Raw genomic sequence first — 20,955 nt, forward strand, 5'->3', positions numbered from 1 at the left:
GCTGCAGCACCATATCCATGCCATTGTTGCACCCGTAGGAGCGACAGGGCCCCAGAGACATACACATATGCACATGTCTGACACAAGGGCCACAAAGACAAAAGATCTCAATATTATTTTGATTAAATAAAAATAAAAAGAAAGCTGAAGAAAAACTGTAGAAACACTGGTTCATTGTAAAAGGAAAAATACTAAAATATCTAAGAGTGACCTGAAAAGAAAAATAACAGCAGTCATATAGTTAGAGACACAGGGCCAGAATGTGCCCTGAGTGAGGTCCCATTTAACTCCAGTGATTTCATGTAACAAAACCAAGATAAATATTATAAAGAAAGATATCTTGACTTGGTTCCCTGTGACCTGAGGAGAAAACAAGGACAATATTAGTGGACAATTGCCAATAACTCAGCTCTTGTTACTTCTACTACCCTCAGGACAACCACTACTAGCAGCTTCCTTCCTCCCTCCCCACCCCCTGCCCCCCCCCAAAAAAAGGATTGGTTTTGATTTGGCTCTAGATGTTATATCACTAGATTTGGTTTTAGACCTTTATTTACAAACTCTAAAGGTAGTATTTAAAATAAAAAACCTTAAGACTCTGTATTCGCTTAAAAGTTGTGCACTTTAACAATGCTGGCATAGTTAAAGTGGCGAACTGCCCTTAAGGGTAGCACAATTATATTGGTTATAAAAGTGCTTGTGCCAGTATAACTTACTCTGATAGGGGAACCAAAATAAGATGTACTGGTGTAAAGCACCTTCTCCTGGTATAACTGCATCTGCACTAGGGCTCTTACCAGCATAACTATGTCATCAAAAAAATCACACCCCTGCCAACATAATTATACCAGTAAAAAGTTTAAGTTGAGTCTTGGCCTAAAAAACCAAAAGATGTAGAATAAATTTAGCCATGACATAAATGGGTGTAATTCCACTGAAATCAGTCCTGTTAACACCAGGGCTTAATTTATTATTATTTATTTAGCACTCACAATTTGCTCAGTGCTGTCTAAGACACAAATATCAAGTTAGTCTGGACCCCATGGAGTGTAAATATTAATACACAAACATAGGAAAACTAGTTATACTGGGAGGCGCAAAGGAAGGGCAGACAACCTCATGTCCTCACAATCAAATGGTTCATTAATTTTCTTTACATTAATGGATCAATAATATCAAGATAAGAAATAGGAATAAAAGTAAATGTTTAGGGTGATAATATTTTGGTAGGAAGAATGGGTGGGAGAGAATTACTAATGGACACCTTAATTTTCCTCAAAGACAGCTTTTTCTTCATTGAGGGGGAAAAATGTGATTACGATGGCATAGCTTAATTATCTGCCTTTATTAGTTTATCATAGACTATCACATGTTATTCAAGATGGTTAAACAGCTCTGCTTTACTTTGTAGGGCCAATATAGTAAAATTACCTTCCGGACACCTTTCTATCTTGGTGGTGCGCCTAGTGCATACTGGTTGGTCAGAGCAACAGGAACCAACCGTGGCTTTCAGGGCTGCGTTCAGTCACTCGTAATCAATGGGAAAATAGTTGACATGAGACCTTGGCCACTAGGGAAGGCTTTAAGCGGTGCTGATGTAGGTAAGTGCAATGTTATGGAGTCCTTTATAGGTGTTAAAAAAGAATAATAGGGTTATTTTCTACCAACTGAAAAATGAAATGGTTGTGTTCAGAGTTTGGTTTGGGGGAGTGGGGTTGGGTCTGTATGTTTTGTATAGTATTTCTCTGTTCTCTGTAAAGAATTTTGAGTTTGTATTTCAAACACTCAGTGAAAACAAGCCCTCAACAAATTTTGGCCTAGGGGCATCCATTAGCAGTTGCCCCAGGGAATGTGGGAGCTCCCAGGCAAGAATTTCAGATTCATGCAGAATTGTTGGCATAATAAAGGACTCTTCTCCCCAAATCATGAGACCCCAGTACACTAGCCAAAGCACTTTCTAACCAGCAAAATAACAATTCTGTTGCCTTTCATCCTGGGAGCCCTATGTGCTTAACAACATATGATGAGTAAATTCTCACAGCATCTTTCTGAAGTAAATATTACCATCTCCATTTTACAGATGGGGAAATGGAGACACCTAAAGGTTATTAATTATATATTTGTGTATATTTCATCAACCTTTTTCTAGACACTTTACAAATGGTTCTGAAGATGAGACCTTCAATGTCTTTACTGTCATAGTTCAAGGCAACTGCACCTATATTCTCTTCCTGGCTTCCGGCTCCTCAGCCATCATCTCTCTTGAGTGGAGCACTGAGTGTCTTTCACTCCTGACCAGGTTTTTTCCAGGCCGCATAGTTCCGCACTGACACCATGAGTTCCCCGGCAAGCCAGACAGCTGAACCAGGCCAGCAACTGCATTTTGCTTTCTTTTTGAAGGCTATAACAACATAACTGCCCATGGTTATAAACTACCACATAGCTCTTTCTAAGCAAGCAAATTTATTCTTATGGTAAAAGTATTACAGAGAAAACATATTTAAAACAATAAAAGAACCTGCATGGATGCTAATAAGCTTACCAGAGATCACCCTCAATTCCAATAAGAGCTCTGGATTCAGTCCTTCAAATCCCACCAAAGTGTTTTTCTGTCATCACAAGTTCATAACAGTTTTTTTGCTCAGAACAAGAACCCTTATGCATAAGTTAGCCTTTCCTTTATGCAGCCTAGGTCTTTGATCTGCAGAGACCATGAATAGATTATCAGACAGACAATGGTTCTCTCCCCAGTGCTGCAAAAGATTGGGTGCAGAGGTGGAAACCTGTATCCCCTCTTCACCGTGTACTTCCTAGGGAAATCCATTTATCTTTGTTTGTTTGTGTGGCACATTGTTTAAAAAAGTCCTTTGAAGCTCATAACACATTGGCCACGTCTTCTACTTAGAGAAGTTACATACAGTCCCCACAATGATACATTAACATTGCATTCATAATACAATGACCCCCAAAGCTATTTAAACCTAATTCAGTAAAGTGTCCCAAAAATATTGCAGGAAATTGCCATGTCTGTCACACTTACAATCTAAACAGAATAAGCGATTTGCCCAAGGGGGGAAACCAGGGGTCGCTGGTTCAAATCACAGTGAGTTAGTGGCAGTCAGGAATAGAACTGATACGTCCTGACTCTGTCCTGTGCTTCAGCCACAAAGTCATCTTTCTTCTCTTTTGTAGTTTTGCAGTCAAAGGCAGCGATCAGTATGAAACATATTAACAACTGCTCTGTATTCTCTGGATAAAATGACCAGACTTCTGAGCAGCATAATAAGGGAACAGAGTGACCTAGGAAGCAGACACTGAAAAAAATAGGGTTTTGGAAGCAGAGAGAGTAATTTCACTATAGAATGAAAATCTATGGAAAACATCTTAAAACCTTTCTAAGATTCTCTGATCCCTAATCTTTATTGCCTTTTGGGTCCCAGCTACAGTCATTCCCAGCCATGTGTCCTCCATACTAATCCATTAATAAAATAATCCATTAATAATCAACATCAACTAATATAAATGCTGGATTTTCCCATGTATGACCTGAAGCTGAATGATAGAACCATACATACTCTTTGTTACATTCCTCCACACAATTGCAGAGCTTGCTGTGTATTGTGTACCATGGGAGCTTTGCAAACAGTATGGAAAATAACTTAAACCTGTACATAATATAAACTGGAATTAGTCATTCAAGTCTATTAGCTTTTCTGGTTACTGACTTTCCTTTCTATTCTGCTTATACTAGGTATAAATCAGGGACCACAGAATGTGTACAAATCCTTCCTACTGGCAGAATTATGAATCCCACAAAGAACTGTGAATCAAAGTGCTGGCAAAGAGGGAAGGGCTAAGGATTTTCAGCAGACACCTTTAATACTGCATGTTCTTGCTGAAGCTCCCTTCTTCCTCTTCTGCCACTCTGAGGGTCCCACACCCTGGAATTTGGTGTAGGCATGAGATTCAGGAGAAGTAGCTTGATTTTTCAGTGTACTCATCAGTACCAAATTGAAAACTGGAATACCTCAGTGTCATTCGGGAGTTTTATTTTAACAGCAGGATCATAGAACCATAGGGTTGGAAAGGACCGCAAGGGTCAGTCAGCCTAACCCCCTGCTATGATGCAGGATTTGTGGATGGTCCTTAGAAGCTGAGAATGCGCTGGCTGAAACAGAAGCTGTCTGTTCATCTTAATCTCTGAGAACCTGTCAGTCTGGAGCTTCTGCAATTAATTTAAAACAATTCCTTGTCCTTTTCTTTGTCTCAAAGGTTTTACTTAAATTTGTTGCTCATCCAAGTGCAAAACTAACAGCAGTGACTGTCACTACAATAGACATAGTACAGATGGGTGTTGTGTAGGTTTCTACTTACATCTCTACCCATATGGCTCTATCATAACCCTCCTAATACAGTTTTGATGGTCTCCTCACAAGCAGGGATTTCCAATAGCACTTTACAGGGTCAGTCCCACAGATGTCAAAGCCTGACATTTAAATGTAGTCCTCTGTTAATAATTTATGAGACCACAGATTTCATTAGTATATTGTTGAATTTGGGAAGGGACCATACTGGATATGTTTAGTTTGGTTCTTTGTGTTGAGCCCTTAAATATTCCAGGATGATAATGATGTTGATCTGTCCAGTGAACAGATGGGAAAGGAAGAGGTCATCAGTTGCTGACAGGTGTTTTGAGAGGTCTGTTTATTGGATTATTGGATTTTTCTTTATGAAGCTTGATAGACTGAATTCAGTCTATCTTGTCTTTCTCTCCTCGGTGTGTTCCTGGACCTCTCTTCCACTCCTTTGGCTTTGTTACTAGCTGCTGTTTGTATTGTGGTTGAGCTTATTGGCCCCAATCAGGAACAGGTCCCATTGTGCTAGGCACTGTACAAGCACAAAAAGGTGGTCCTTGCCCCAAAGAGCAGACAATCTGAGTAGCTAGTGAGGGTTGGTATAAATTGTCTCGTAGTTTGTCCATCTTCAGTAACATGATGATGATGGGTTAGATTCAGCTAGTATAACCCAGGGCCCCTTGGTATTGTAAAGTCCCCTGGAAGGGGTGCCCAGAAGTCTCTGGCCAGGGCAGCCAAAGGAAGAAGCAGTGAAACTTTCATCCCTAGTGTGGCCTGTGCTAGAGATGGCTCTTATGGAACTCCAGTCACAATTTTAACATTCTCCTGCCCCAGTGGAAACCACCTGGGAAAGGAAGCATTGTGTATACTGTGTGAGACAATCTCATGTAGGAAGGAGGCAGTGCAGACAAGGCTTGCTGTTTCTATTGGAGAATTCCCCTAGGGCACAGGAGGCCTTCATCAAGCCTGATGAGCTATTAGCACAGAGATTCTCAAACTTCATTGCACTGCGGCCCCCTTCTGACAACAAACATTACCAAATGACCCTCGGGGGTGGGGAGAGTCCGAGCCCTGTGGGAAACTTTGGTTTCAGCCCTGGGCAGTGGGACTCAGTCTTTAGTTTCAGCCCTGGGCCCTCTCAAATCTAATGCTGGCCCTAGGTGATAGCATTAAAATGGGGATACTGACCCACTTTGGGGTCCTCACCCCACTGTCAGTTTCCCCAAGGTCAATACTGCATATAGAGCTGACATGTAATTTGGAATTTCCCCTGGGTAGACTCCTCTGGGTGAAATCCTTTGATAACAATGCGAGCTTTACCATTGACTTCATTGGGGTGAGGATTTCACCCCGTCTCAGAAATATGTTCCTCCGAAAAACATCTGATTTCAGGTGCACAAATCACTGAGCCTGGTCTACATTACAAATGTATGTCTTTATAACTACATTGTTCAGGGGTTTGGAAAATCCACTCCCCAGAGCAACACAGTTTTACTGTCCTAACCCCCAGTGTAGACAGTGCTATGTCCTGCCATAAGTATAGGGGACTGCATTAGATGACCTCGAGAGGTCCCTTCCAGTGCTATGATTCTATGATTCTGTGTTGACAGGAGGGCTTCTCCGCCTCTTGGGGAGATGGAGTACCTACACTGATGGGAGAAGCTCTCTCATTCGCGGCGCTGTATGCTTTGAGAGTGAATGCTCTGGAAGCACTACATTGCAATATCATATATATTTGCAGATGACTCCCTAGGCTATCAGAAAACTCATATCCTTATGATTATGAAAAAAAATTATAATCTAGCAGTTAGAGAACCATACTGGAGACCAGGACTTCTGAGTTCCATCTGTGACTTGGCCATTCACTGGTTGCCTCAGTTTCCTCATCTGTTAAAAAGGACTTGTACCACTGACCTACATCATGGTGCTGCTGTGATTATTAATGTTAAGTGGTTTGAGAGCCTCAAAATATAGGTGCTCTCTGTGTGCAAAGTGTTACTTAAAACCCACAACAGTGGATTATACTCAGATGAAAAACAGTACAGCAGGATCCCCACTCCTATCCAGCCCCCCATTACCATGGTTGACAGCTGTTTGTGAGAGAGGAAGGGGAATATTTACTATTGCAAGGACAGCTGCTCACACAGATGAGTGGCAGGGGAGACATTTTATAGGGTAATTGTCTCTCTCCACCTGGAAGTGGAATTCATCCTGTCACTAAGGAGATGGTTGTCTGCATGGGTTCTGTCTTTAACCTGTGGTCCTTTGGTTGGGTCCCTCATGCGCTGTGCTATGAATAGGGTAAGCAAGCCATCACTTGGTACAATAAAAACTAGCCTTGACAAACACTTATAAATGTACAATAGGAACAATTCTGCACTGTTGAGAGGGAACAAATGACCTAATAGATCTTTTTCCATCTCTAACTTCTGTGACTCTGTGATCCAAAGGTTATATTCCAGGATGTATAGCACAGTGGTCGTCTTGTTCGTGTAACAGGACAAAATGCCACTCTGGTTGAAATGACTGGCTGAACTGAAGTTTACCATGTGTTAAATCTTTACAGGAGTTCTTTTGCTGCTGTTTTTCACACTGAATAATAAAAAATAGGAAATAAAATTCTAATTTTTAGCTGCAGTAATGCCAGGACCGCACTGAGATTTTGCAGTGCCCTGTGCAGAAGATTAAATATTTCTGCCTGATGCGCCTCCCCCTTTTTTTTAAAAAAAGAGTTCCTCTTATCAATAGCAGGTTTGCCAAACTTTGTTCAGTCACCCCAGATAACACGACTGCTCCCCGTTTGTCAGTTCTTACTCTGTTTCCCACTCACACTTCTGCATGTTTCTTGTCTTAGTGATCCAACCTGTAACCTGAGGTAAATCACTCTGAAAATATTCACTTGGAGCCCATGGGCTCCCTCAATATATGTACCCTACCTCCCAGAGTACATTTGAAGGTACTCACATTTTGTCGCTCTTTGCCCCTTTAAAACACCTCAGAAACATTAGCAATGTGCTCTCTCTCACACACAAACAAATACACACAGCACACATATTGATCTGGACCTCATTAACTTATCTTTACAATTTATTCCTGTTGACTGGGGGGAAATGATTTAAATAAATGATACAATTTAAAATAAAGAAAAATATCTGAGTTAACTGATACTTCAGGCACTTTTGACTATTAAACATGTGTTTCATAGCTATCACGGACTAGTTAATAAAAAAGTAAATAAAAAAATCCCTCCTCCTATCACTGTTTTGATATTGTTACCTCAGGATATCTTTCTGTGCTGTACACATCATGTGCCAGCATGGTAGAAATGGTGATTAGAAAGCCCATATGTTGGTAATATGGATCCCCTGCAGTGCAGACAGAACAGTTAACAACCACATGCTGGTTAATAAGCTTAGATGCTGCTGCTTAACACCTTCAGCATTTACCATACTTACCCCAAAGTTTGAATGAACAAAGCAGCACTTAAGATAATTGAGGTTAAACAAATCAGCATGTTTGTAATGTAAACAATCAGGTGACATGTGGAGATTCTGAAATACACATTCCTGAGAACAAGGAAGATGCTACTGAGGGTAGGCAAAACCCAGTCATCTGGTGAGTAGTCATACTGTAAAAGAAATATTGTGTTGTTATTTGGTTAGTTCTCATTTCTACCATTTTTTCAAGTGTCTTCATGATGCAGTATAAAATCAACACTGAAATCAACCACTAAGCCTAAATTCTGCTTTATAGTTTTGCATATTGAGAGAGAATTCCGACTTGGAAAAACAAATTGTATTTGTTTGTAATGAGCAAGCAGCCAGATAAATCCTCTGGGATTAGATGGTATGGTATGACATTCTGGCTCTGAGTTTAGGTGAATGCAGCAGTGGAATCTGCGATGAGGCTTCCTGTATTAACAGTGGCACCTGCACTGCAAGCAAAGCTGATTCTTACATATGCCTTTGCCCTCTTGGATTTAAAGGTCGTCATTGTGAAGAAGGTAAGAGGACACCAGATCTGTTTTATTTCTGATTTACGTGTTAGTGTTCAATACGTTTTCTCAGTAGGATAAGACAACTTTGGATATCATATATTGAACTGTCAGAAAAGAGCCCTGATTTGTTCCTTCTCTTGAAAAGCATATACATATGTGATGATACACTGATGATATGATGATAAATGCCTTGTGTGCATTTTTATATGTTTATGGGCTATCTTGCATGGATAAGCAATGGTGAGACTCCACGCTCTCTTTGGCTCCTGCGCATAGATAGGGGAATGGTTGCAGTCCTTGTGCATTTCAGAGTGCACACTGCCTGTTTGTACCTTGTTCACACTGCCTGTTGTGCAAGCCATTCTTAAGAGCTTGGGAGAAAACAGTGCCATGTTCCTGATCTTTCTCTATGCCTGACCAACAGAGTTGGCTGTCCAAGGAAAGAAGTTCAGCAGCATGTTTCCCCTGTGTGCCTGAGAGCTACAGAAAGCATAGCAAGGCTTCTAGTGTCACAGTAGCTTTATATGCATAATGAAGAAAGCTGTGTGAAAATGGTTGGTGAGTTAGTCAATTTCTTACTTTAGAGCCTCAGGTGACCTGCTTGTTTTTTCTGCACTTCCAGCATTTATCCTGGCCATACCTCAGTTCAATGAGTCTTTGAGGTCCTTTGCTACAACACCCTGGCCATTGGAACCACAGAGCTACCTTTCCTTCATGGAGTTTGAGTTGACCTTTCGTCCAGATTCAGAGAACGGGATCCTTTTGTACAGCTATGACACCGACAGCAAGGACTTCCTGTCTATTAACATGGTGGCCAGCTATGTGGAGTTCAGGTTTGACTGTGGTTCAGGAACGGCCATTATCAGGTAAATATTATATGTAATAGTTCTCTTCAGACAATGCCACAAGGAAGATATAGGAGAGGAACACCCATGTAGAAGAGACTATAGGTCTTGGTAGTTATGTATTCACACTCTAACAAAATCCAGGATTCTTCTGAGGAAGGCATAGAGGCCATGTGTCTAACTGTGCAATAATATAACATGGGGGTGTTTTTTCTTTACCATTGTCTCGTGGCCTCCTTATGTCCTGAAGCATGAGCAGCAATAGAACTTATCATTTCATCCTACCATGCAACTGCAGATGTTACTCTTATCCATATAGAGAAAATACTTTAAAAAATATTAACTCCCTTGCCTCAGTAATATTATCACAAGAAATTAAGGAACAATACATAATTAAACTGTAGATATTTTACAGTAATCTCTTTCAATCGCCTTATAAGTGGAAATAATGTATATAAAGATGTGAGTAACATATAGTATATTACCCATGGTCATTATATATTGTAAGTTTCCTGTGATCAGATCCTGTTGGTCATACGGGGGGGACCTGTGGAATATATTGATTTTCATTGAGGGAGGACCTGAGAACGTACATTCAGATGACATCTTGCAGTCTCTTTTTTCTTAAAATTGTGTAATCCATACTAGATGCATTCATGAGACACATAGTAAAAGAAATTATGTTTTTTGCCCAAAATACCATTTTATTACTTAAAAACACTTTCGGCCAAATTCTAACTCAGATAGATGAATGCAATTCCCATCAGGAGTTGCACATGTGTATATGAGAGTGGAATTTGGCCTTTTATATTTAAAAAAACAGAGAGGGAGAAGGAAACTAATATGTGAGTTTCAAATAGATTGAGGAAAAATACAAGTTAGAATGATTGCTGATCAACCTGATGGTAAGCATAGCTGAAAACACTCAAAAGAGTGATATCATGCTAATAACTTACAAATAATTGTGTTAAAAGGTTTTCAGGTTGCAAAGTGAAGCACTCAAAGTAGGAATTTAGGTTGTCAATGCTACCTTAGTTCTGCTACCTTGTATGTATGCAGTTTTGACACAGTCTTTGATTACATGATCACATATTTTTTCCAAGGAATTCCAGCTTTATTCAGTGCACAGAATGGACAGGGCATAGGGAAAGAGGCAGCTGTTCAATAAACATGATTATTAATGATTACTTAAACATGATTAATTCAGCTAGTCGTCCCTGCTTTATTTACTGCAAACCATCCAAAGCCTGTAACAAACACAGAATTACTCATTTCATCACAGTCCTTTGTTGGCCACTCATCATTATAGTATCTGAGTGCCTCAAAACAATGAATTTCTCTCCACCACAAAGTAGGAGAGCATTAGTATCTCAGTTTTTACAGATTCACTATACAACCCTGATGGATGGGGATGAGGAATCGGGTCCTGTGGAAAATATAGTATGTGATCATGTAATTAAAGACTGTATCATAAATGCACATGCACAAGTGTTAGAGCTTCTCAGAAAATGGTTGAAAGAATTTTTTATAATGGCAAGTGTTAGGCAATCTAAATGTAGGGGTCACTACCAGCTCCTGTAATACTTAAGTCTTGTATAGCACTTTTCCTCCATAGATCTCAAAGCCAGGGTAAGCAGCATTATACCCCTTTTACCAATGGTGAAATAGGCTCAGAGAGTATATAGGTGACTTGCCCAAAATCTCACATTGAGTTAGTGGCAAAGCTGGGAATATGACATGTCTCCTGGTTACCTTGACCATTGCATCATGCTGAAATGAGCTGGCTGTAAAGTTCATCTTGAAGATGAGTGAATTTTGTGCTTTGCTTAGGTGACATAGTGAGCAAAGAAGCAGAGTGCAGGCAGAAAGCAATAGAGAGGCTGTGGAAGAAGGAGACAAAAAAATTGAATAGAGGCTTAGGTGCAGGCTACCACTGTGATAGCCTATCCTGTATCAGAATTCACTGTGCCCATGAGACTTCATATAGGCAAACGTATTCACATTTATGGATCTTAATACAGGCACAGGAACCTAGAAATGAGGGGAAGTGAGTCTATCCCTAATACATAGACCAGGATTCAACGTAACTAGAAAAACAATTTTAAAAATGGACTCATTCTTGAGAAAAAAGAATTACATGTAATTAAAATACATCAGAAAGGATTCACAGATGTGTACTAGTTTTGCAATCCAAAAAATAAACTTGCAGTTCTAAAAATCTCAAACTCTGCAAGGTTCATTCATTCCTAATTATAATTACAGTTCACAAAAGCAGGAGGGTTGGCATGATGATGACCTGTGCTACAGAGGACACAGAACATAGATATTGCAACTTATTAAGTAGTCAGACTCATCTGGTTCCTTTATTATATATTGATTTAGCCGAGGTATTAAACCCTATTACCCATTGATTTATCCAAGGTGATTAAACCCTAATTGTCACTAAATAAGAAAAGGACAAAGAATGAATGACATTGCTGGTGATGTTTTTTAGAGGATATGGTGTCAGAAGAACATTGGCCGAAATAAGTACAAAAGGCTTCAAGATATGATTTCAAAGTAAAAGAAGTCTGAATGTCTATAGAATTTCATTAATTGTAACATCTGGGGGGGATGTTTTTCTGTCCATTATGCAGACTGTTTAGCTGTCCCAGATTAGTGCTGGGTTAATAAAGATTATCTGAACAGTTTTAAAATGTTTCCTGTGAGATGGTGGTCACTTGACATAACCATGGGGGATTATGGTTCTTATTCAGAATCTCGTTACATAATTAGGATCATATTTTGGCTATGGCCGCTAATGTACAACATGCAGTGGAAAAAAGGGATTTCACATCAAAAGAGCTTTCCTAATTGAATGGATAAGCAAACACAAAATGTTTCTGTTTTATAAGGAGACAAAGGCTTTGGAGAACTTCTGCCCTAGGTAAATTTCTGTAACTCCCACTTCTGTCATTAGCAGGTGGGGATGTATATCTGAGACTTTTTCCTCATCTATTTAAATCTAAGTAACTGCAGAAATTGAATAGAAAGTTTAGCTCTCAGCTAGCTAAATGTGCACTGGTTGCTTAAATGTTTCTTTTACAAATAAAGCTAAAATGCTTTTAGTTTATTATGGGAACATTGACATATATTCCCTCACTACCAATGTTTAGAAATGGTGCCTTCTGTTATGCCCCATATACATTGAGCTTTTGTGCAGTCATATTTTTCCCCTTTATTTTAATTAGTGCTGATAGATACAGATACTCAGTAATTTTCTGTTAAGGGAAGGGTCATGGACATTAGCTTCAAAAGGCTAGTTGGTGAAGACAAATGTTTGAAAGTATCAAAAAGATGCAAGTGTTGACTTCTCATGGGTTTTATGTTTTTGTTTTAAACAGGAGTGAAGAACCTGTCATTCTGGGCCAGTGGCATGAACTAAGAGTGTCTCGCACAGCGAAGAATGGTATTTTACAGGTTGATAAACAAAAGCCAGTGGAAGGAATGGCAGAGGTAAGAAGTATATAACAGATGGTATCATATATAAAGCAATTTGTTCATAAAATGATCTAACTTCTCACCTAAACATTACCAAAAATGAGATCTTCTGATAAACCACTCTCCCCGCTCTCCAAAGCCTGTAAGAGTTTATTGAAGTGCATATATGTAGAGTCCTGCGCGTATACAAATATGTCCATCCGCATCACATCCGCAGGAATAAACTTTTACCCGTCCACAATCCATCCTCCCTCTTTTAGGCTTACCCACATCTGCATCAGCACATCAGCTGAGCCCCTGCCAATCCAAACAGCTGATGAGCTCTGCCCCCAATAGCTGATCAGCTGTTGAGCCCTGCCAGCAGCCTAACAGCTGATTGCTGCACACCTGACTGGCAGCTGCTCCAACTCTGCCCCAGAAGTCACAGAGGTTCCCATCCACAGATGCAGATATCCGCAGATATAAATCAGATATCTGCAGATTTGCAGGGCTTTCCATATATGAGGCAGCCTCTTCTTTAGGCTTGAGCTGGGAAGGATAGGCGCCCAGGAGACAACTGGGAGCACCTCTCTTCCTTTTCTTGACTAAGGTGTGTGTGCACTTCGACCTACATTTCTTCATACATCATGTTCATTTCTTCCTGTTCTTCCTTTTATCGATCGTAGCTGTACCTATTATAAAATATCAGCATGTGCATTTTTCAACATTTGGCATCTCAAAGCACAGGTGTTAGAATTTACACTCCGAAAAACTTCTTCTTTAAATGAGCTGAGACTCAAGCTGGTTGAAAAATGGCTTGTTTAGTTTTTTCATGCAGAAATATTCGACTTTTCATAGAAAATCTGAAAACCTTTAGTTTTCAGAAAAAGGCTTCAGGTTTTCAGGCAAGCTAGAATTTTTCTATGGACAGCAGACACTTTTAATGAAAAATTTCATTTAATTGGAAATCCAGTTTTTTCTGAAAAAACAGGTTCAATGGAAAAAATTTTACCAGTGTGTTGAGTGTTTGAGTTTGGTCCTGTAATTAATAAGAAATCTAATAATCAGGCTTTATTATTAATTAATTAATTAATAAAATGTTGTTAGTTAAAGATTGATACACCATAATACAGAAAGAAAAGCTATAGTTACAAAACTAAGTTGGAGACTGGAGAAGTGACTGCAGCTTGATTTATCACTTACTAATTCCCCCAAAAACTCTCCTTCTTATATACTTGTTCAAGACAAAAAAAATTGCTTTCTCATAACTGATTTATCTGAGGAGTTCCTTTTATGGTATTTCAGCTTACCTAATTAATGACCTAAATATATCTGTAACCTATTTCTCCTTGTATGGTAGTTTAGCTTATTTAATCATTAAGCTAAAGATATTTCTAATTAGTCCTTATAGGAAACACCTGTGGCAACAATTCCTAATATGCTAAAAACATCTTTAAATGAGTCACTATTTTATTGATTACTGAAGACATTTGTAATAACAAATATCCCCATTAATCAGTCACAAGTTGTCTTTTCCTGGGCATTTGGACACATTCTCAACTGGTCCAAAGGGTCAGGGTAAAAATATTACACATTTTCCATTATTTGGTGTCGCACTGAAGTTCAACCAAACATTCAAAGTCCATAGAATCATAGACACAAAGCACTAGAATTAAACATACAAAACAGTTTGATTCATGCACAAAGGATCATAGCATTTTATATATAAATAATTATGGGAATACAAAGAATCACAAGGTGTCTGGTTCAGCTGCTATTATGAGATTCCTTTAACAAACTGATCCATAATGAACAAAGGAGAAGAAGACGGTCTCTAGTTTTTTCTCTCTAGTTGAGTGTTGTGCTTGAGCTGTAGAGAGAGGTTGGCTTTGAAGCTGCCAACAAAGAACTCCTGCAGAACTGGAATTATATAGTTATCGTGTCCTTACCTATAGAGTCCTTCCAACTCATATCAAAAAGTTAGCCGGAACTACAATGTCGTCTGAGTGACTGCTGTTTCCTTTATTATAGGTTTGCTTTTTCAAATACTGCAAGCATTTAACTTTTCTGTGTTTCATGAATCTTATATTGATTTTAACACTGAGGGCCTGGTTCTGATTTCACTGCTAACAGTATCACACCAGTGTGACTCAACTGACTGCAATAGAGTTACTCCGACTTCACACAAATGTGATCAAGATCAGAATTAGAACTGGCTAAAAAAGGGAAAGAGAAGAAATTCAATATCATTTTAGAACTTCTCTCCCCAGTTATTATCAAAATGTTGAACCATTTGAAATGTTCCAGCCAGCTTTAAATTGAATCAGGCCCAGCCACTTAGTAGAGGGTCCCTTCCATATTAGCTTAAAGATGTAAGGATATATTACATACCATATAGAAATACTGTGTTAGCAAGGTCTTGTTGGTTCTGGACACTTTGTGATCAGTGTGGATACCAGTGAGACACGGTACGCCCGATTTGCAGATCAATAAGGTTTAATGTGCAAGGTTTTCTATAAATATACTAGTTAGATACAAAGCCTAAAATTAACTACAGTATATCATACTCACTAAGCCTGGAGAACTAATCAGTCACTCAGAAGGCTGTATACAGGAACGGCTTTCTTCAAGGGCCCCGCCAGGGAGTCAGTGGCCTCTGGTCCAACCGAGAGCACCTCGCGCGGACTCAGGTGTTGATGGAGCGCCCCCCTTTGTCTAAGTGGTAACTACTTATATCCTTCCATAAACAACCTTCGCCTAATTATCTCTCTCTCATTATCATATATACTAATGACCTACATTGGATTTCCACCCTTAACTACATTCCATTCTCACCATAATAATTGGGGTCGTCAAAACAACATCTGGTGATAGGAGGGGCAGAGTAAAAGTATGTCCCTTGGCAATAAAACAATGTACCCCGGATGTTCAAGGATAACTTCTTGTCCCCATCACCGTTATCTGTGTGCAGCTGCAAGCATACAGTATCTGTATTTTGTCTTATTATATGCCGTGCTATGCAGAAACTGAGATATCTATAAGGTTATTCAGTCTCTGCCAACTGAAAGATGTCATGCTACAGGGGTCAGAATAGCCAAGCAAGCAATTGAATGCTATGCTAAGCCTGTAGGACAGAGGTCAAGCAACTCAAATTGTACTGGGCCTCCAACAGGTCTAAAAATATAAAGAAAGCTAACCTGAAGATGCAAACATGGTTCCAGCTGATCTAACAAAAATGGATTCTGACTTTTATGACAGGGAGCTTTCACACAGATTAAGTGCAACACTGACATATTTATTGGTGGAGTCCCGAATTACGATAACCTGAAGAAGAACTCTGGGATACTGAAACCCTTCAGTGGAAGTATTCAGAAGGTACATTTTTTTAAATAAACTAACTCTGTGCATTCACTTCATGTCTTCTGTATCCCTGACTGTTGGACACCTAGGGTGAAATTCTGGCCCTATGGAAGTTAATGGCAAAACTCCTGATAAGCCAAGATTTCATCCTTAGACCTCAGCAACCCTTCACAAAGTGCTAGATTTCTCCTTGCTTAAAAATATGTTTCATAATCAAGAGCACCATGTTCCTCCTAAAGTTAATGCCATATTACTGGTAAGTGTTGTTGCTGCTTTTCAATTTACCTTCCATGCTGTACCACAGGCATGCTGGGCCCAAGTCACAGGTGATGCGTGAAGGTGATGATGTCAAAGTTAGACCTCCTAAGACCCATTTACATCTATATGTAAGTAAGTGAGCATAAGGGGAGTCTAGAAATGCTCAGATACTTCAGTGATGGAGAAAGTATAGACAGATAAATGGTTGATGTAACTTATATGCTAGTGAGCCAGAAGAAGGCACAAGTCAAATAGGGTGAAGACTAATGTAACTTACACACTCTTACAGCCTTCCATTAGTTGTTTTTCTTGCTACCCTACTCTCTTGTGGCCTCTTAGCGTGTGAGCTACACCAGCCTACTTGCCACTTTACTCAGTTAGTGGGCAAAATTCAGGAGTGATGTTTAATGGGGTCAGGTGTTAGCAGACTAAATTGGTATAATATACACAATGAGGGCCAGAAGAAAGTATAAATTACTCCAGCACAGGCTTCCTCTAGACTTCTTTAGAATAACTTAGCCTCACCTCTGTTCTTAGCTCTGAGTCCTGAGAATTGAATCTGAGTAACTCCATAGGATTAAACAATAAATCAATACAGTCCACAGTAAATGAATTACAAACTGGTTAATTGATAGATCCTGAAAAGTGATTGTAAATGGGGAATTGTCATACAATGGGGGTGTTTCTCGTGGTTCAGCAGCATCTGTTCTTGGACCACTGCTGTTCAATATGTTTATTGATGTGTTAAAAAATACAAAATCATTGCTGGTAAAATTTGCAGTTGACACAAAAATGGATGGAGAAGTAAATAGTGATGAGTGATGTCAACTACGGTCTTCATTGTTTGGTACGGTAAGGTGAGCTTGTTTGAACAAAAGGTGCATTTTTATACAGACAAACACAAGTTCATATATCTAGGAACAAAAAATGTGGGTCACTATTACAAGATTGGGGATGGTATCCTGGGAATGCAGTGACATTGGAAATGACTTAGAGGTGATAGGCAATAATTGACTGAGCACAAGCTCCCAATGCACTGCTACAGTTAAGAGGGCAAACACAAATTCTTGGATGCATAAGCAGGAGAACATCAAAAGGAGTAGGGAGGTTTTATTACCTTCGTGTACGACATTATTGAGACCCTTAATGGAATACTGCGTCCAGTTGCGGTGTCAGCACTTAACACAAGATGTGGAAGAATGGGAACAGTTCAGAAAAGAGCTTACAAGAATGATCTGAGGTTTGGAAAATGTGCATTATAGTGAGAGACTTAGGAAACTAAGTGTATTTTGATTATCCAAGAGAAGGTTAAGTGGTAACTTGATCTCAGTCTACAAATACTTATATGGGGAAGAGATTTCTGACAGTAGGTACTCTTTAATGAAGCAGAAAAAGGCATAATGAGGCTCAGTGGGTGGAAGTGGAGGATAGACAATTTCAGACTAAAAATAAGATGCACATTTTTAACAGTGAGGATAAATCACCACTGGAACAATTTACCGAGGGATGGTGGATTCTCCATCACTTGCAGGTTTTAAGTCAAGACTGGATCTATTTCTAAAAGCAATGCTATAATACAAACAGAAATTATGGGATTGATTCAGAAATTATTGGGTGAGGTTCCATGGCCTGTGTTATGGAGGCAGTCACATCAAATGATAATATTAGTCCCTTCTGGGATCAAAATCTGTGAAACTATTAATGAAAATGGATTTATTTGCACTGATGTAACTAAGATCAGAATATGGCACCTTGTGTATAACTTAGTTATATATTAAAGGAGGTTGTACAAAATGCAATATTTTTTCTTAGAGAGCTCAATAAATTGACACATTTTGGAAGAATCCTATAATTTCCCAGATATCTTCAATTTAACTGCTCCCAACATTTTAAGATGTAACAAATTCAACCTTTCACCCATTCCTCGCTGTGAGTTCTCCAGGCAAAGCCTCTGGCAAACATGCTAGCAGTTGACAGTGCTAGGTACACTGCTCTGCAAAATTTTCCTATTATGTTCTCCAGGATGTGTCCTTCTATCATATGATAAATTAACTTCTTCAGCAAAGCTCATATAGTATTTCAGTTCTGGATCACAGCTGAGGTACAAAACAATGCACCAAAGTTCAAACATAAAGCTGGCAAACCTCAGCTTTTATCTGAGTGGGTGTTAAATTGCTGTGTGTTTCAAAGAAACAGAAGAAACTTGTTTTCCCCCCATCTCAGGATAAACAATGAAATGTTTTGGATGGCTAAGCTCTGAAAACTCATTAATGACAATAAACGGATGTTAGATCGAGTTTTCAAAACAATGCTTGTCTCTAGAATTGTTCAGGGAAGTCCTAATGCTGCATATTGAGTAATAAAGCTAAAAATGTGTTCCTGAAGTGGAAACATTTGAATTTGGAGATTCCTGAATCATTTTCTCTTCTCTTTTAAATGAAGATTATATTGAATGACCGGACAATTGATTTGAAGCAAGATTTCGCTTCTGGAGTCAATGTGGAGAATGCTGTCCATCCATGTGTGAATTCGCCATGTGCTAATGGGGGCAGCTGCATGCCCAAAAAGGACAGTTATGAATGCGATTGCCCTTTGGGCTTTGATGGGCAGCACTGCCAAAAAGGTAACAATGAGTATTTTTCAAGCTTTAAATATAGATTCTTCCAAAAATAATGGAGAGATTTAGCACATCTCTCAGAATAGAAACCATAGGGACTTGCACTTCTTCTGCATTAATGCACATTCCACATACCTATAGCATCATTCATTCTGTCATTTAGGAACATTATAATTGCTATCTCAGTCAGAACAGAGCAATGATCCGGAGATGGTATCATGGTCTAATCCCTTTTTTAACCTCTAGCTACCCTGTAATTTCACAGTATGCACAAATTCTACCTTAGCAAAACAGTGGAAACCACCAAGGAATTCTTTCCAAAATAAAGAGCTTTGTTCTTCTCTTCTCAAAGAGCCAACTCTGTACTTCAAATCAGTATGTGTATGAAAGAGAGTTACGATTGAATGAACATGGGAAACAGATGTACACAGTGTTATTCCACTAGATGGGGCTGTTTCCCTTCCGTCAAGTGTTACCTTTGGAGAAGCACTAGGGAAATGATTGTACTACCCCACCATGCTAACTTAGAAATAATTGAAGAACATTAAAATCTTAATCACAAACACAGTTTTTCAAATAAAAAATAGTTTTTTTCAGTTAAGTCATGATGAATAAATAAATAAGCTTTGTGTTTTCAAAAAAAAAATTTAGCACAACAACTACATTTTATTAAAAATAAAAAAAATGCAAACTGCCCTACATTCATAATATTGTGGTTTAACTAACAGATGTAGCAGCATTCATTCCAAAGTTTTTGGTTTGTCATTTTGATTCTTTAGATATTTACAGGATGCTAGTGGGGAAAGCCTTACATACACAGCTATATGCACTACAGTACCAAAATCCACAGCCTGAGTTAAGGACCACATAATGAATTAGAGACAGTTTTGTCAATGTCCTTACTCTTCTGGTTTAAACTAGGTCCTGAACATTGTTTCACAAACATAATAGATTAAAATTCAAATTTGTTTTAAACACATTTCTATGGTGACATTTTAAGAGCACCTTTCACGTCAAGGGGGTGATTGGGTTAAAAAGTGCCTTTTTTCAATGAGATTGAGGCTCATAAATTCCTAAATCCCTTTGATGATATAAGTGGAAGTACAGAAGACGCATACTTGGATGTCTTAACTGGCAGAGGGGAGTCAATAATTTTCTGCTGAAATCATCCTTGTGTGTTTTCTGTATAAGATGTGGTGAATAGAAATGAATATATAATTGTAAGAAATACCAAAAAAGTTAACCATATTATTTCCCTTCATATGAAATTCAGCCTTGTGCTGAAATCTGCACATGCCCAATGCATCACTTAAGATCTCAAAATAGTATTTGATGCAACCAGGGCCTTACTGCAGGCCCTCTGCAAAGGGATGAATTTCACCCTTTGTGCATTTAAGTAGATAAAGCCGAATTATTACCTAAAAACAATAGAAAGAGGATGCCCTGCCTCCTAAGGTTGTTGCTCTATCTACGTTATCTAGAGATACATTGCAAAAATGAAGCAGAGAAATCTCAGTCAAGGAAAGACTTGTTTAAAACTGGGCAGATCATTGAAATTGAGACATTAATACCAACTGAAAAATAAAATCTGCATGTTCTTGTTTTGTTTTATGCTGACTCACTGAAGAGTGTGGGAATTACTGCTTTAACAGTAAGTACTGTAAATGATGTGAAAACTGCTCTGTCACTGTATTCCTGTGTCTACTCCAACAAGAAGATAGCTGGATTTACACGGCAGTCTGCAAGCCAAAAATATCCCTTGAGGTTATACAGTAATTCTCCAGCACCTTATCTTGTTAGCGCTTTTAAATACGACCTCAGAACTCATGGAGAGTGCCACTCTGACTGTGCCAGAGATGGAAGCGAAGTCCTGTGTTCCAGGAAAAAGTATCAGCACCTGTTGACAGAGCAGTTTGTGGAATCCTGCACTGCTGCTCCTTATGTGTTTCAACCCTACCCTGGAGGATCACTTAGGAGTCAGGGGAAAGGTCCAAGTCAGCAGAGACTTTGGTGTTGCAATGCTCAGCGTTACAGTGCCTAACCGTTAGGTCCTTACCTCTCCAT

At 39.1% G+C, this 20,955-nt stretch overlaps 1 protein-coding gene across 1 annotated transcript in view; it reads left to right on the forward strand.

The window, feature by feature from the left end:
* The window catches only part of EGFLAM (EGF like, fibronectin type III and laminin G domains), an 84,783-nt gene extending 65,299 nt beyond the window's left edge, over positions 1-19,484 (forward strand). The window contains 7 exon segments of the mRNA XM_067545354.1: positions 1,412-1,601; positions 8,233-8,358; positions 8,975-9,218; positions 12,581-12,692; positions 15,915-16,031; positions 18,717-18,930; positions 18,933-19,484. Coding sequence (XP_067401455.1) covers positions 1,412-1,601; positions 8,233-8,358; positions 8,975-9,218; positions 12,581-12,692; positions 15,915-16,031; positions 18,717-18,930; positions 18,933-19,054 — 1,125 coding nt within the window. The 3' untranslated portion in view covers positions 19,055-19,484.
* Positions 19,485-20,955: the final 1,471 nt, after the last annotated feature.

Source organism: Emydura macquarii, unplaced genomic scaffold (assembly GCF_026122565.2).
Source record: "Emydura macquarii macquarii isolate MOO-44397 ecotype Brisbane River unplaced genomic scaffold, CSIRO-AGI_Emac_v2 contig_1045, whole genome shotgun sequence".
NCBI lineage: Eukaryota > Metazoa > Chordata > Testudines > Chelidae > Emydura > Emydura macquarii.